At 35.9% G+C, this 17665-nt stretch overlaps 1 protein-coding gene across 2 annotated transcripts in view; it reads right to left on the bottom strand.

Annotated features, from left to right (window-relative positions):
• Positions 1–1383: 1383 nt before the first annotated feature.
• Positions 1384–17665, bottom strand: part of ME2 (malic enzyme 2) — a 49382-nt gene continuing 33100 nt past the window's right edge. For both annotated transcript variants that reach the window (XM_043888921.1, XM_043888922.1), the window contains 4 exons: positions 14720–14822; positions 6921–6991; positions 6330–6428; positions 1384–2228 (listed from right to left, as the gene is read on the bottom strand). In XM_043888921.1, the coding sequence (XP_043744856.1) occupies positions 2061–2228; positions 6330–6428; positions 6921–6991; positions 14720–14822 (441 nt within the window). In that variant the 3' untranslated portion in view covers positions 1384–2060. The remainder of the gene's footprint in view (positions 2229–6329; positions 6429–6920; positions 6992–14719; positions 14823–17665) is intronic.

Here is a 17665-nt window from a genome sequence, read left to right as displayed (position 1 = left end):
TGTCCATTGCTATTAGGTTCTAATGTTGTTTCTTTTCCAATTTGCTGCCATGATGCCACTCCCTCCCCTACCACCATGAGAGTTCTGCTTGAATTCTTAGCTTAAATAATAAAACATTTTAATTTACATCCAAAAATTTGTTACATGTTGAAATTCTGGTTGGTAAATAACACATAATGAAAGTAGGCAGGTTTTATTCTGTCTTATTTAAATAAGCAGGCTATATGCCATTTAGCCTTGTTTTTTCCTTAAAATATTTCCATGTATACTGTATTAGACACATTTGAATTAGCAAACATCTGAGTAAAATTACTTTAATTTTGCATTTTCCTGTCTTCAAGAAGAACTGAGTGGAAAAACAGGTTTGTAATTATTTTACTTGTAATGTTAAACTAAAATCAAGATTTCACTGAGAGTATTTTTCTGGATGATTTTGACAAAGGTAACATGAAAACCATAAGCCTTTCATCTTTAATTAAGGAAAACAGTGATCTGATTGTTTATTTTACCAAACAGATAAAACATACCTCTGATTTTACTCATCTGTTAAGTATATTTAACCAACTACATTTTTCCATACTCCAAATGGCAATGCCATTTTGAGCCTTCTTAAAACACTGAATTATATTCAAAATTACTATGAATCAATCAATCTCTACCTATTAGGTAAAAGGAAACAGGAACATAAAAATGAAGCCCTTTTATCACCCTCTAGAATATCACATCTAACATCAAGGACGGTGGAGGGAAGCATCAAATAATGTGCACACTGATATGCAGCTTTGAATAATTTTTTATAGTTTATCTTCTAGAATGAACATTTTAAACTTTTGTTTGTTGCCCCAAAGCAACTATGTTAGGGTTATATATAGCAAGACTACTTCTCAAAATGTTTGGGATTTTCCTTTAGAACTCTCCAATGTGTAAGCCACATAAGAAAATCAGTTTCACTAGCTAGTTGTTACCCATGTTACTGGGACTAAAAATGACATTTACTGGTCTGAACACCTATTCACTCCCACTTAGCTCTAAATTAATTTTGGTGATTTCAAAAAATTAAATCCATCTCAAATGGAGAAGGAGTTAGTTATTACTACTAATGATATTTAAAGGAATGTATCATAGGACCATTCCAAAATTATCTCAATAAAGACCATCACTACTGGAATAAGGGTATAGATACACGTAGATGAGTCTAAATGTGACTCATTTAGATGGGAAACACATGGTCAATTTGTTAAAAATCACGTCAAAAATCATAATTTATGAGGTCTACCTAAACCCCGTTCTTTAGAATCATCCAGGAGAAAATGAAAATGTGTTTTTCATAATAAGCAAACCTAAATTTCTAGTTATGCAATAAAAATAGCATAATTAAGGCAATTAAATTTAAGATATTACCTTTATTTTACAAAATTACACTGTGATTTCACACACTGTTGAAAACAATGACTATTTAATTTGTCTAAAGACAGCAATAGTTCCTGTTTCACTTTATAATTAAGCTTCAGTTTAGTCCCAGAAAATAAATAATAGGGTAGATTTTTCTGTATCTGTCTACTGGAAAGGCGTCTCAGAGGATGAAGGTCAAATAAAGCAGATAAAAAAGAATATGTTTAGATATTGACAGCTTGTCCTCAGACTTTGGTTAAATTTGGCTTCTCAAAATTCTGTACTCATATCCACAGAAGTAAATTTCTATTTTAGTAGCCCCAGAAGAACTGGACAAGAGATTTTTAGCTATAGTAGTAACTAGCAAATATTTTGCTAAGAGTGAACAAGAGCACAAGTGAAGACATTCACAAGAACATTTTTAATATCTCTGATGTGATGTGAGCTACAAATGAGAATGAAAGCATTATGGCCATTTGATTGCAGGGTGCAGGTGGGCATTAACAGAGTAGTCAACACATCCACCCTGGTACAGGAGTGTAGGTTCATGGGCAAAAATAAAGTGGAGGGGGGTTTAAACACAGAAAAAAACATGAATTTCAGAACATTATCTCTTTCTGTCTGGAAAAAGGAGCTCCCTGACGCATGGGAAGTATCAGTGTGCCCTTCTACTCTGTTATCGGGGGAGGGCGCGCCGCAGCCTCTGGCCACTCATACACATCGGGCAGCAGGGAATCGTACTCGCTTCGCCATATTCTTTCTCTAATGTATTTGGCCTTGTCCTCAGGTTCTGGGTATCGGAAAGCCATTTTATTAGCATACAGGTATTCTGTAACCTGAAAAATAATAAGATTACTGTATGGCTCTGAGTATTAACCTATTTAAGAGAAAAGGTATTATTAAAACACAAAGTAATGAATTTCGAAGGATGGTGTTTTTTTCCAAAATAAATTTGACTCATTTCAAAACATTCAGAAACTATTAGACGATTAAAAATATCTGCAATCTCACCATAAGTTTGATATGTTTTAAAGTGACTTTAACGTCCCCCTCACCCTGAAATGTCAGCATGTCCTTGACACTGCAGTGACTTTCCGATTTACTGTGTGTGGGTCCAGCAGACCCGCTTGGGTAGCCTGCCCTGCCTGTATACTTTCCCACAGCCCTGCCAGGACGTGTGTGGGAGACTTGGCTTCCTGCTCACAGCTGATGGGGCTAGGGTGAACATCTAACCCAAGTGAGCCAGGTGTTTTTGCTCTACAATTTCGATGAAAGGACACAGAAATTATTACAAATTAGGTGTTGGACACTAGAACTATAAGGTGAAGTAAAGTGAGCGCTGGAACCTGCACATGGTAATAACTCAGCACCACCATCACTGAGTGTCAGGCATGTTTTTATGTGCTCTACATGGGTATCTCATTTAATCCTCCCAAGAACCCTATAAGTACTATTACTCTTCTTCTCATTTTATACATGAGAACAACAAAGTCTGAGGAGTTTAAGTAACTTGCCCAAGGTATTTAAAGTGAGAAATATGTTTCAAACCCAAAGCATTCTGAGACTAGACTGCAGACCACCCTAAAAAGTTAAGTTAGGTACTTCCCACCTAAACTGGCTTGAATGAATTTCTGATCTTTATAGCAAGCCACAGACTGCTGGTGAAGATAAACCCTCTGAGTCTTGGTTATGTTGTAAAATGAGGCAGAATGAAAAAGCTTCCTCACAGGGTAGCACAGTATCCGTCATATAGTTAAGTTCTCAAGTTATGGTCTAACTTTAAAAAGAACATAGTGATACGTGGTAGAAAAAAAATTTTTTTTTCAAACAATTATGTCTCCTCCTCTAATATCCATTCTAAATGATGATTACTATTAGTTCTTTCTGTTTTCTAAAAGAAATATTTAAGGAAAAATGATGGTTATTAAAGGTAATCCTTGGTCTTAGGAACTCAATTTCATGATATTTTGTGATGGAAAATGTGTCAAATTCAGTTGACCCTCAAACAACAAGGGGTTGAACTGCACAGGTCCACTTATATGTGAATTTATTTTACTAAATATATACCACGTGATCCCCAGTTGGTTGAATTTGTGGATGCAGAACCTCAGACACTGAGGACCAACAGTAAGGTAATATGTAGATTTTCAACTGCGCAGTCAGCAGCTAACTTTCGCATTGTTCAAGGGTCACCTGTATTGTCTAGTCTAATGCAGGAAACACGTCTGTATCCACTGGAAAGACTGGGGGCAGGGCCTGAGATCGAGTCCTCCTTGGGTGCACAGATGTCCAGCAGGTGACCAGTGGCTACGTGAAGCTGCCCTGTGGTGTGGGTAGTGCTGGGGGACAGACACGAAGCACTGTCTACTCTCCTGATCCCTCGACTCCTAAGAAGGAAAACCTCAGGACACAGGAGGAGGAGGGGGAAAAGACACAGTCCTGGGGGCTCTGCTCCCATACCATCCCCAAGCACAGATCTTCTTTTTCCGCACATATTACCTTTCGTGTGGACATCCTAGTAATCTAATTGACTGGCATCTTCCAAAATCTGTCCCACCTATAACATTCTAAAGTTGAACTCTATTCATCCAAATGCTGGGCTCTAAGTTCTTCAGCTGTTTTACAATAGTAAGGTATTCAGATTCCTAAGTCTGGCATTTGTGTATCTGTACAGCCTGTCTTAACTTCAAATCTTACCTAATGCCTTTTTCCTATCTATACTCCAGATCAACAGAATTATTTCCTAGGCATATTATTCTTTATCTATTCCCAATCTTTGCTTATTTTATGAGTATTAATATAATGCAACAATAACATTAATAGTCAAAGGGGTAAAATCTTATGATCATCAGTATTTAAGTTGAAAGTGCAGTTGATAAATTCTACATCTAATCCTGATATTTACGAATATCACGGATATTACGAATAGTGGAACTGAGGCCCAGGTTCACTCCCTGGTTGGGGTACTGAGATCCCGCAAGACATGCAGAGCAGCCAAAAATAAAAAAGAAAATCTTAGTAAATAGTAGGAACAGAAGCCTACTTCTTCAAAAAGATTTAAAAAGTACTTATTTTAATCCTTATTAAAATACAAGGATGTGTGCCCTTATCAACTCAATTGTTTAAAACTGCTCTTACATAGCTAGTAATTTAGTAAAATAGGGAAAAAGTGAGTTATATATATTTTTTAAAAAGTCATTTTCAGATGATTCACAATTCACAGATGATTCAACAATTCCAAAAGAATTAACTTTGTTCAACAAAGAACCTTATTATCAAATAAATTTATCAAAATACCTTCCCTATATATTAGAAATGATCAGTGAAGAAACATATATGGAAAGGGAAAATGTTATCTTAAAGGATAATGAAAATTTTGAATATCTATGAAAATAAGTAATAAGAGACATGCCACATTTCGATGAAGAAAACAACAAAATTATGTTGAAAAACTTAGAGAAAAACCTTAGTAAATGGAGAGAGAGATACCAAATAGGGAAGAGTCAATACAGAAAGACTCAATTTCACCAATTTATAAACATGATACCGTCTCATAGTTTGCAGGTTTTGAATTAAAAAAACTGACTCAAAAATTCATCCAAAAGAATAAAAAGATAAGAATAGAAAGAAAATCCTGAAAAAACCATAATGATGGTTTCATATGTATAATGTGTAGTATCAAATAGCATACATTAAGTTAAAACAGTGCCTAATAAAAGGCAAATATGGTCAGGAACAGACTCCTAGCAAAGGAAGCAATGTTTGTTTTTATGTTAACAAGAGCAGCATTCCCAATAAGCTGGTGCTGAGACAACTGGTTAACTATTCAGGAAAGCATGTTTCTCTGTCTCATATCATACACTAAAATCTCAGAGGAATTAAAAAGTTTTATGTTATTAGAACATGCAAGTAGATGTTTACGACTTTGGAGAGGGAGAAAGCATTACCATCCATAGGAGGTAAGGAAACAATCCATTAAATAAACAGATCATTCCATTAAAAAAGTGTGAAAAATGTCACTAAGTTAAAATAAATGACAAAGGGGAAAATACCTACACCACAGAAAACAGAAGCATCATTACCCTTAATGTTTAAAGAGCCTACTGTTAGAAAGTAGAAGACAAGTACAAAAGGAATACTATTGTTCAATAAAAACACAAATATTCTTCAATTTAATAAAGTAAATGCTTTACATGAAAATAACATGCAATTAAAAAAATAATTCTAAGTATTGGCAGAATACATTCCTATCTAACAGGGCAGTATAAATCAATACTTTTTTCTGAAAAATCATTTGACAATGTTTATCAGAAGCCTTAACATGTCAATCCTTTTGTTCTTATGATGAGAAATTTACCTTAAGAAAAAATGATCACAAATGCATATAAAGACTTATTTGAGGATGTTCACTGTAATATTATCTAAGGATGTTCACTATAATATTATCTGAGGATGTTCACTGTAATATTATCTGAGGATGTTCACTATAGTATTATCTAAGGATGTTCACTATATTATTATTTCTTATGAAACAGAAGATGCTTAAATGTCCCCAAAACAGAAATGGTTAAACAAATCATGATCTAACAACAAAGAGAATTCCACAAATATTAATGCTCATAAGAATTATTATTGATTTACATACTACACTTACAATATATTCAGTGGAAAAAATGCAGTGAGAAACCAGTTTTAAAAATAGGCATATGTGACTGCACATGTGTGCATTTTATATGTGTGTGGGAAGGAAAAAAAGGCTAGAAAAAAAAAGACTAGAAGGTATCAAAGGAGGGTTACAAGATTCTGGTAGTAAGAATATGAGCAACCTAAAATTTCTTGTTTGCACTCTCTCAATGTTCCCAATTTTTCTCAAACATGTGTTAGTTGTGTAAAAACACCACTAAAATTTCTATGAAGAGGTATAAATTATTACTTACTTTAATAGCAATGTTAATAGAAACTTCCTGAATATTAGCAAGTGGTGGGTAAAGTCTCCCCTGAGCCAGCTCTTTATCTGTCAACTGACTTGTCAGAGCCTGAAAAGAGAGAAAAGAATTTCATTTTTGTTCGTTTAAATAACAGAGTAATAAGGACTAATGAAATGGGAAAAGGGTTGGGGAAACAGAATAATCCAGGTAATGTAATTCTCATTTCTATCAGGAATACACTTAATCCACTGCAGAAATTAAAATTGCTTTCCACTAAACAGTAAATAAATAATCAGATTTATTTAAAAACTTTTTATCAGATTTAAAGATGTTTTATCTGTGCTGTCACAATTATGTAACCTTTAGATAAGTATAAGATAGGCAGAGAATATATGAAACGATTCACAGCTTGCAATTAAACACTGGGAAAATCATGGTAAATTAATTTTATGTAAAAGGAGAAGGTAAATAAAAAAAATAATGGATGAGTCATTTCCTTTCCATTCATAAGGCAGATTTAACTTATTCTCTGTTTTTAAGATCCATTCATTTTTATAATTCACCCTTTATAAAATAACCAAACAATATTTAAAACCTTACCTTTGCAGCTTCTAGGAACACATGGTCACTAATATGCCGGGTGTTACAGAGAATAACAGCTAAAGCCACACCTGAAATACATTAGTAAGGTCACTTCAAATTATGAAAGGAGTGAAATAAATTGCTAGATTTAAAGCAAATTAATGATAAGCCATCCCTCCCCCAAACAGCCTCTCTGAAAAAGCAGCCAAGAGAAAAGAGAAATCTGAGCACTAAAATCAAATGATCTTTAACTATTACAATTCTCATTTACTAGAAGAAATAAATATCAAATGGCTTTTTGTGATTTAGTTTTCACATTTATCAAATTTACAAATGCATACAATTCATCAACAGTTGTTACAAAAACATTAATTCCCAGTCCCTCTCTAATCTTCTATTTCTTGCTCTACAGAGGTGACTATTTTTAATCCTCTTAGTTGATTATTAGTTTGGTGCAAAAGTAACTGCAGTTTTGCATTGTTGAATTTTGCTGGCTGATACTGGAATACATTCTTAAATAAATGTGGTCTTAAATAAATGTTATACATCGTTTTAAAGTACAGTTTTTGCTTTTTTTTTTTTTGCTAATGACTTATTACTTGCTGTTTATTTTATATTTATTTCAAACTATAGAAATGATGTTATACAAAAAGCAAATTCAAGTGATATTTTTATTCGAGTTCAAAATGGGTTATAAAGCAGTGGAGACAACAACATCAACAATGCATTTGGCCCAGGAACTGCTGATGAATGTACAGTGCAGTGCTAGTTCAAGAAGTTTACAGAGGAGACAGCCTTGAAGATGAGGAGCGCAGTGGGCAGCCGCCAGAAGGTGACCATGACCATCTAAGAGCAATCATCAAAGGCGACCCTCTCCCAACTACACAAGAAGCTGCCCAAGAACTCAACATCGACCATTCATTCTATGGTCATTTAGCATTTGGCGCAAATTGGAAAGATGAAAAGGCTCAGTAAGTGGATTCCTCCTGAGCTGACCAAAAATGAAAAAAAAAAAAAAGTCATTCTGAAGTGTCACCTTCCCTTATTCTATGCAACAACAAACAACCATTTCTTGATTGGATTGTGACACGTCACAAAAAGTGGATTTTATACAACAGGCAATGACCAGCTCAGTGCTTGGAGAGAGAAGCTCCAAAGCATTTCCCAAAGCCAAACTTGCACCAAAAAAAGGTTATGGTCACTGTTTGGTGGTCTGCTGCCCGTATGATCCACTTCAGTTCAGTTCAGTTGCTCAGTCGTGTCCGACTCTTTGTGACCCCATGAATCGCAGCACGTATGATCCACTATAGGGTCCTAAATTCTGGTGAAACCATTACATCTGAGAAGTATGCTCAGCAAACCAATGAGATGCACCAAAAACTCTAATGCCTGCAGCCAGCCTTGGTCAACAGAAAGGGCCCAATTTTTCTCACAATGCCCAACTGCACGTTGCACAGACAATGCTTCGAAAGTTGAATGAATTGGGCTATAAAGTTTTGCCTCATCCACCATATTCTCCTGACCTCTTCCCAACTGATTACCACTTCTTCAAGCATCTCAACAACTTTTTGCAGAGAAAACCAGCTTCCATAACCAGCAGGAGGCAAAAAATGTTTTCTAAGAGTTCATCAAATCCCAAAGCACGGATATTTATGCTATAAGAATAAACAAACTTCTCACTGACAAAAATGTGTTCACTGTAGCGGTTTCTGTTTTGACTAATAAATATGTACTTGAGTCTAGTTATGTGCACGTGCACTCAGTCGTGTCCGGTTCTTTGTGACCCCACGGACTGTGGCCTGCCAGGCTCCTATGTCCATGGGATTCTCTAGGCAAGAATACTGAAGTGGGTTGCCATTTCCTTCTCCAGAGGATCTTCCTGACCCAGGCTTGAACCCGTGTCTGCTACATTGAAGGAGGATGATTTACTGCTTGACTCATCAGGGAAGTCATGATGAACCTAGTTACAATGCTTTAAAATCCATGGTCGGAAATCGCAATTGCTTTCTCACTAACCTAATAACATTTCTCTCTCTCACAGCTTGCCTCTATTTCTTCTAACTGACTATTAGTTTTGGAAATGACGGACTCCTTCCTGTGACAAAGAAATATTTATCTTTCTGGCATATTTCCAGCCTTCTTCCCAATAGAATTAGAGCATAATTTTGGTTGAATCAATATTCAGTGTTTATATTATTATGACTTCCTTCATAAGTGCTATTAACAGTTGGGCCATGTATTAACACTGTATCTTAACTTTTCCTCTTCTGCATAACTTTATTTTCCCTGAAGTTACTGTCTTTTTGTTTTTCCTTTTTGAGTACTTAAAATTATTTCATGCTGAGACACTCATTAATTTAGTTGTCTCAGTCATCTAGTAATTTCAACTACCTCACATCTCTCATTTCATCCCCAGAATAAATCTGCTGAAGCTCCAACCTGGCCTCGTTGCTCTCCATCCTAGATACGGAGCTACTCCTGGAAACTCTTCATCTTCATGCAGATTCCCTTTGCTTCTAAGTTGAGTCCATTTCCTAAGCCTCACTTCTTCCTAGTATTTTTGTTCCTCCCTTTTTATGGTAGGCTGTACTCTCCAGTGTTTTCTAAAGAACAGTATAAGGGAGATAAATTTTTTTTTTTCTTTTTTGGGAGATACATTTTTTTAAATCTTGCATTTTTGAAGAGCCCCCACCAGTCCCTCAACACGCAAGCACACGCATACTTTTACTACCTTCTACTTATTTGATAGTTTGTCTGGGTTTAGAATTCTAGTTTGGAAGTAATTTTCCTTCAGAATTGTGACACATTATTTCAATACCTTCCAGCTTCCAGCATTGTTGTTGATAAGTCTGGTGACACTGTGAATTCCAGATCCCTTTCCTGTGATTATCTTTTTATTTTTGCATCTCCGGAATTATGTAGGATCTTTTTTTTTCTTTTGTATCTAATGTTCTGTAATTTCACAATGATGTGCCTTGAGGCGTGTTACTCTCACCCACCATGTCTGGCACATGGTAGGTAGGCCCTTCCCATCTGGAAATCTGGATCTGGGGAAATGTTAACAGTCTTTGATAATTTCCTTCCCTCCTTTTTTTCTTTACTCTCCTTGAAATTTCTTGGGCCAAGATCTGTTGTCTTCTTATATAGTTTTGTCTGGTTCATGTTCCTTTTCCTCTTTCTTGCCTTGGAATTAAAAAAAAAAATCATTTCACTTTCTCCCTTCATATTCTCTTATCATAGCTTGGAAGTTTCTCCTAGCTTTCTAGTGGTTATCCTCAAATTTGTAACACACATCCTGATCAAAAGTTTCATGCAAATTTTTAATTTACCCTCCTGCCAGGCAATGGAAGTATCTCCTTAACAGTTTAACTCTATGTAACCCATAAGTTCTTATTATTGTGTATTTTGTCTATGTATTTTTCAAAATCCCGTATATCATTACTGCTTTCCCCTATATATATGACATTCTTTTTGTTTAACTCAAATAATCACAGCTTTTTTACCCTTCACTCTTTCCTAAATCTCTGCACTTCTAGCTGGAATTATATTTCCTTAGTCTAAGGAATACTCTTTAGAATTTATTCTACATTTTTACATGTCTGCAGATAGATGGTGAATCCTTTTTTTTTTCTTCTTCTAAAAAATCTTCATTGTTTTCATTCTTGAAAGATCTTTACACTGTGTAACGAGTTGAGCTTAACAAAGTATTTTGTAAAAGCCACTTACACAGATCACTCCACTGCCTTCTGGCATCTTGCTGCTGTTAGGAGTCAGTTGTTGGTCTAACAATTGTTGCTTTGAAGGAAACCTTTTTTTCTGGCTGCATGCATAGTCTTCTCTTTGTTGCCATTTCTTGAAGCCTCATGATAATGTCCCTAGATGTGGATTTCTTTTTATTTATTCCATGCAGATTTCACTGAGCTTCCTGAATATTATGTATTGATGTCCTTTGTCAGGTCTAAGAAATTCTCAGCCATGAAGCCTGTAAATATTGCCTCTTTTTCATTCTTACTCTCAGCTTCCTCTGGACCTCAATTAATATATTAATATTAATTAATATAATTATTAACATTAATATATCTTCACTTGTTCTTCTGTATCTTCTTTGTTTTGTCTCTTGATTGTTTCTTCTGGTCTATCTTCCAGTTTATTAATTTTCTTTGGTCTAATCTCTACAAGCCTCATTAACTGAGTTAACTTATTGTATTTTTCAATTCTAGAATTTAGTGTTATTTGGCTGAATGCTTTCACCTCAAACGATAAGTGTTGCTTCATAGCACTTGTCTGATGTCTAGAGTTCCAGAGGGTTTGTTGTTGTTGCGGTATCTGTTACTTTTGGCTTATGTTTGTCTTGTCTCTTCAGGTGCCTCATTTCTTTTTTATTTCTTAACTGGGGTTGAATTTGAAGATTTATTTGTAAGAGTAACTTGAGGAGCAGGATACTGTTGTCTTGTACCAGAGAAGATTTCTGTCTGTTTCTGCTGAGCACTTCTGGGCACTGGCAGGCCAAAACAAAGGCTTGAGGTTTTACAGGTAACTTCAAGGGTGAACTATCCCCACACTCCAAGGTACAGTCCTTCAGGGTTTCAGCCCAGAGAAGAGATGGTTCACTAGCAGCCCACCCTCCACAGGCACCAGACTCCAGCTCTTGTCCTCACTTGCTGAGAAGCACAGCTTTACCTATCGGCCACTTTTTCCTCATTAGGAAACCTCAGCCCCTTTTCAGGTTTTATTTCTGTTGTTCATCCAATTATAGCTACTAGAGTACACAATTCAAACAGAGCCTTAAGTTTTTACTTGCTTCATGAACATTCTTCTGGCCAATCTTGTTTTTAAATCCATTTTAACCTCTGCTACCAAGTCATTTTTATGTCTATATTTATAGTCCTAATAACTGTTATTGTTAATTTAGGACAGGGAAGTGTTATAGAAAAGTAACCAACTGTCAAGTGCTCTATTGGTCAAATGCAATATTAAAAATGGCTTTGGTAAGTCAACAGAAAAGTATTCATGTTTTTAAGGCTTTATGCTAGAGAAATACTGTTGGATGGAACAGACTGATTTTGAACACTATCAAGTTCTAGAGATAGTCAATGATGGGAGAATTTCTGTTACAGACGCTATCTCTCAAGAGACAAGCAGAGTGGAACTCTAAGACAACCACAACTACATGGGGGAAAAGGAGGAAAGAGCATCAAGATATTCACAGGCCCCAAATCTTTATTTTAACAAGAGTTACAATAACATGCTGCCTTGATGCCAGTCTTTGCATGCTATAGCTCTACCTGTCATAAAATCTTACAGCTGGCTGCAGTTCCTCAGGGAGAGGCCCACAAGGAGAAAGACACAAGTACAAAGGAAACTCACGCCAAGTCACTATTTTACTCTACATGATTCTTTCATTAAAACGAATAAATGAAGGATCACCAGAAATTGCTGGAAAATAAAACAACACAAAGGAAGAAATATTTAAAAGAATCTTAATAACTCTAGGAAGAGATCTGAAAGGACACTGCTAGCTTTAAAAAGAAAAGTGGCCATTAAAGAGTTATTCTATGAATAAAAGGTTATTGGGAATAAAAAAATAATATTTGACCCTACTGAGTTGATAATGATATTAAGCAATTATTGTTTATTTTCTTTGATGTGATACCAGTACTATGGTTATGTTTAAGTAAAAAAATGTTTTCACTTTTTTAGTGACACATACGGAAGTATTATTAATGAAATTATATGATGTCTCTGATTTGCTTTAAAATAACCCAGTGAAGGTGGAATGGGTGGGAATATAGATTAAACATACCAGCTACCAGTTGATAAAAGGTGGGAGAAGGAAACATGGGACTTCATTCTTCCCTCTACTTTTGTATATGCTTGAAATTTTCCATAATAAAAAGAAGACTGTTGAAAACATACACTAGAAGTGCTAAAAACCAAAACAGATACAGATGAATGAATGAACACCACAGAAATCCCCCATATTACAGAACAAAAAAGACAAGAGGCGAAAATATGAATAAAATTTACAAGTCAAGGACAACAGAGTGATTTGACCATGGTCATCCAACCCAAGTTCCATAAGGAAAAAACAGAAATAATGGAAGGAAATTAATGAGGGAAAATAAAAACAGGAAAAAAAAATCCTTTGGAAAAGAAGATACAGTGAATTGGCCCACTTGCAGACATTCATGATAAATGGAAATAAAGCCCAAACCTGAATGCATTTTACTCATCTTTCAGAAATCCTAAAGGTAAAGAAACATTTTCAAGGACACAAAGCTAGTATGTATAACGGAATGAGAATCTCATCAACACCAGATTTTCTGTCAGCAACACTGGCCACTAAAAGTGAATGGAGAAATGTTTTCAAAGGTCTGACAAAATGACTTTGAGGGAATTTCCTGGCAGTCCAGTGGTTAGTACTGAGTGCTCTCACTGATGGGGCCCTGGGTTCGATCCCTGGTCGGGGAAGTAAACTAAGACCCAGCTAGCCACATGGCACAACTAAAAAGAAAAAGACTTTGAATCTGCAAATCTTTACCCAACCAACTGACAGAAAAAAATAAAGACATTTCATATACATAAAAACTCAGTTTTCATCCACGCTTTATTAAAAACAAAAACGAAAACTTATTCAAAGATGTATTCCATAGGGAAGGGAATGGCACCCCACTCCAGTACTCTTGTCTAGGAAATCCCATGGACAAGGAGCCTGGTGGTCCACAGTCCACGGGGCCACAGAGGATAGCACACAACTTAGCAACTGAACAACAACAACAGAGGAATTTAAAAGAAAACCAAGTGGAGTTTAAACAGCTCAGGCTAACATCAGCAAACAAACAGAAAGGAATAGTGTACATGGGCAAGAGAATCACCACAGAAATGATTTACTGTGGGGTAGGATTAGATGCAATGAAGAAAGCAAGCAAGAAATTAAAGGAGGATTCATTACACCTCACACTTAAAAGATTTTGAATGTCAAAAATTTTGTGATATAGAATTGCATGTTCTACTGTATTTATCAAACCACACTCTTTAGACATGAATAATGTATAGTCAGTTAATTTCAGAATCAATCCAAGACAAAACATGGAAAACAACAAAATACAGTGCAAATTTCAAGAATTTCTCTACAATAGAAATATTAACCAACTATAGTTGAGAGATGAAATAAGAGATAAGGAAGCTAAATACCAGATTTTTTTTTCATTTTTCGCTGTGACAAGCTAATCTTAAATTGCTATCTTAAATTGCTCACAAAAGCTCTTTAAGTTCATTATGCAGGGATAAAGCTGACTACTAGGAAAACTAAAAGTAGTAACAGAAATTGAGAGTAGAGAGGAAGCAAGGTAGTAGGAGGCATGTGTGGACTATTACTTAGATACCATAGTTGGAAGTTCACACGTATCAGTCTAGAGTTGGAAGAATCAAGATAAGGGGAGATACGTGTGCCAGTCATGATGGTAACCATCAGAAAGACTCAAAGGAAACCACAGTGGTTAGAGCTTGTAAGTATGATAAGGAGGTATCAAGGGGAGATAAAGAGGGTTAAATGATTTTTTAATATTCTGTTCCTTTTGCATTTTTATGAATCATGTACTATTTTATTTCTATAATAAAAACAAACTTAATGAACAGTATGATTAAATTTTCAGGGGAAATAGAGCACAATGGATTTGCTGAACTCCTTAACTTTTCCTGTACATTTATAGCAAAATCCTATAAATACTGTTGTTTTTCAAATATTAATTTCTAAAGAATTTCAAGAAGAATTTTACTGTAGCTAATCATTACTCTAACATAATGATGGCACTTACCTGGAAATATATATACATTGTTTCCTTGACCTGGTGTAAAGACTTGCCCATCACTGAGTTTCACTGGATCAAATGGACTGCCACTGGCAAACAAACACCTTCCCTGTTGAGTAATGAAATAACCTCAATCTTGTCACTTTATGTAGACTAGAAAATTGAGGTGAATGAAAACAAAATTAAACTCTGTAGTAGACCAACATATTACCTGCATAAGGCACAATTTATTTTAGAACTCAATCCCTTTATTAAAATTCTTATTAGAAAGAGGTTTGTTTTATGCACAGCATCCATTCAAATAAAGTTGAAAAATGTCCATTAATAAACTTAAAACCTGACACTCCTCTTTCCTTTAAAACTTTAAAAATGTGGATGGCAAGAAAATATCCCCCCTAATAATAAATAAAGACTACTATAAACATCTGTGATGAGGGGGAAACATCAAAAATTCTATCGCTACCATTTACTGTACACCTGCTGTTTCTGGCTCTGTACCAGGTGCTTTATATGTGTTAACTCAGTTAATTTAACCCACACAAAAGGCTTATAAGATTACCATCATCTCATTTCACTAATACGTATTTTTTTAGATAATGCTTTGTCTGCTTCTCCCTACATCTAAAGATGTGTACTGGGCTTCCCAAGTGGCGCAGTGGTAAAGAATCCACCTGCCAATGCAAGAGGTGCAAGAGATGTGGGTTGAATCCCTGGGTTGGGAAGATTTCCCTGGAGGAGGGAATGGCAAACCATTCCAAAATTCTTGCCTGGGGAATTCCATGGACAGAGGGGCCTAGTGGGCTACAGTCCATGGGGTTGCAAAGAGTCAGACATGACTGGGCACGCGCACACACAAAGATATGTATTATACCAAGAGTGAGTATTCTTCAAAACACAGTAGACCCTACTGGATTTAGTACTCAAGCATTTGACCCTTTGGACAATCTGAAGATCTACTATGTATAGTAATTATTACTTTTACAAGACATACTTGCAGTTTCAAAATGATCTCAGGTTTAGGTATAGAAACAAGTCAACTGTGCTAGTGGTGGACCCAGGTGACTGTCTTGGACCTACAAATCCAGACAGCTATAGCTATCCCCATTCTCCACCTGTTCTAAGCATAGCTTTCTTTGTGACAAAAAATTTTTTCTTTGAAGATTTAGGTTGTGAAAGTGAAAGTCGCTCAGTGGTGTCCGACTCTTTGTGACCCCATGGACTAAACAGTTCATGGAATTCTCCAGGCCGGAATACTGGAGTGGGTAGCTTTTCCCTTCTCCAGGGCATCTTCTGAACCCAGCGATTGAACCTAGGTCTCCCTCACTGCAGGCAGATTTTTTACCAGCTGAGCCACAAGGGAAGCCAGATTGAGGTTAGTTCAATGGCTAATGCCGTAAGTGTTACCATAATGTGTATAATATAGGTTATTTTTATGCCACCATTAATTTTATTTTTTTTTTAATTTTTTTTTTATGCCACCATTAATTTTAATAGACTTATAAAGTGGGCTATACAATATAGCTCTTCATGGGAAAAATGTATGTTCTCATGGCATTATTGGAGATTTAGAATAATTGGAGATTTAGAAAGATCTTGGGCATCTTCTCTAGAATGGCAAGATTCAACTGCAGTTCATCTTCTCCAGGCCATCTTTTTAAAATTCTTCTTTCATAATCAACCTATAGTAGCAAGAACTTATTAAAAGAATTCTCATTCTGAAATCCATGCTATCCTACTCTTTGTTCTAGAAGCAACTGACCAATAAAATATGAAAAACTTTAAGGGTTTTTCTCACTAAGCAGCAGAGGGAGTTAGAGTAACACCAAAATATCCCTCCACCAAAAACAAAAGGACACTAAAAATTTAAGCAGTAACTACAAATATATATATTTATATCATTATTTCATGTAACACTAAGGAAAAAATTATGTAAAAATTTCCAACTGAGAACTAACGGAATAGACTATATCAAATTAGTCTCTTTGGGGAGTTTTCACTCATTCAAACAGTGTACATCTTTAAAAATAAAATTCTTAAATGTTTTAACAGTCTTCTACTGATAAACTACTATCGCCCAAAACATTTAAGTTTTTTATATTTTGGAAATGCCAAGGCCCATAATACATGTAGTATATGTATCAAACAGGCATTGTATAAGACTAATTGATAATTTGGGGGATGATAACCGTTAGTTTCAGAGAAGGCAATGGCAACCCACTCCAGTACTCTTGCCTGGAAAATCCCATGGACGGAGGAGCCTGGTGAGCTGCAGTCCATGGGGTCGCTAAGAGTTGGACATGACTGAGCGACTTCACTTTCACTTTTCACTTTCATGCATTGGAGAAGGAAATGGCACCCCACTCCAGTGTTCTTGCCTGGAGAATTCCAGGGACGGCAGAGCCTGGTGGGCTGCCATCTATGGGGTTGCATAGAGTCGGTCACGACTGAAGCAACTTAGCAGCAGCAGCAGCAACCTTTAGTTTTGATTAAAGTGAAAGAAGAGAGTAAAAAAGCTGGCTTAAAACACAACATTCAGAAAATGAAGATCATGGCATCTAGTCCCATCACTTCATGGCAAACAGATGGGGAAACAATGAAAACAGTGATAGGCTTCATTTTTGGGAGCTCCAAAATCACTGCAGATGGTCACTGCAGCCATGAAATTAAAAGACACTTGCTCCTTGGAAGAAAAGTTACCAACCTAGTTACCAACCTAGACAGCATATTAAAAAGCAGAAACATTACTTTGTCAACAAAGGTCCGTCTAGTCAAAACCATGGTTTTTCCAGTAGTCATGTATGGATGTGGGAGTTGGACCATAAAGAAAGCTAAGCACCAAAAAATTGATGGTTTTGAACTGGGGTGTTGGAGAAGACTCTTGAGAGTCCCTCAGACTGCAAAGAGATCCAACCAGTCCATTCTAAAGGAAATCAGTTCTGAATATTCATTGGA

Source organism: Cervus elaphus, chromosome 27 (genome assembly GCF_910594005.1).
Source record: "Cervus elaphus chromosome 27, mCerEla1.1, whole genome shotgun sequence".
NCBI classification, from domain to species: Eukaryota; Metazoa; Chordata; class Mammalia; order Artiodactyla; family Cervidae; genus Cervus; species Cervus elaphus.
The sequence above is the reverse complement of the archived record's forward strand: the minus strand, read 5'-3'. Positions and strand labels throughout refer to the sequence as shown.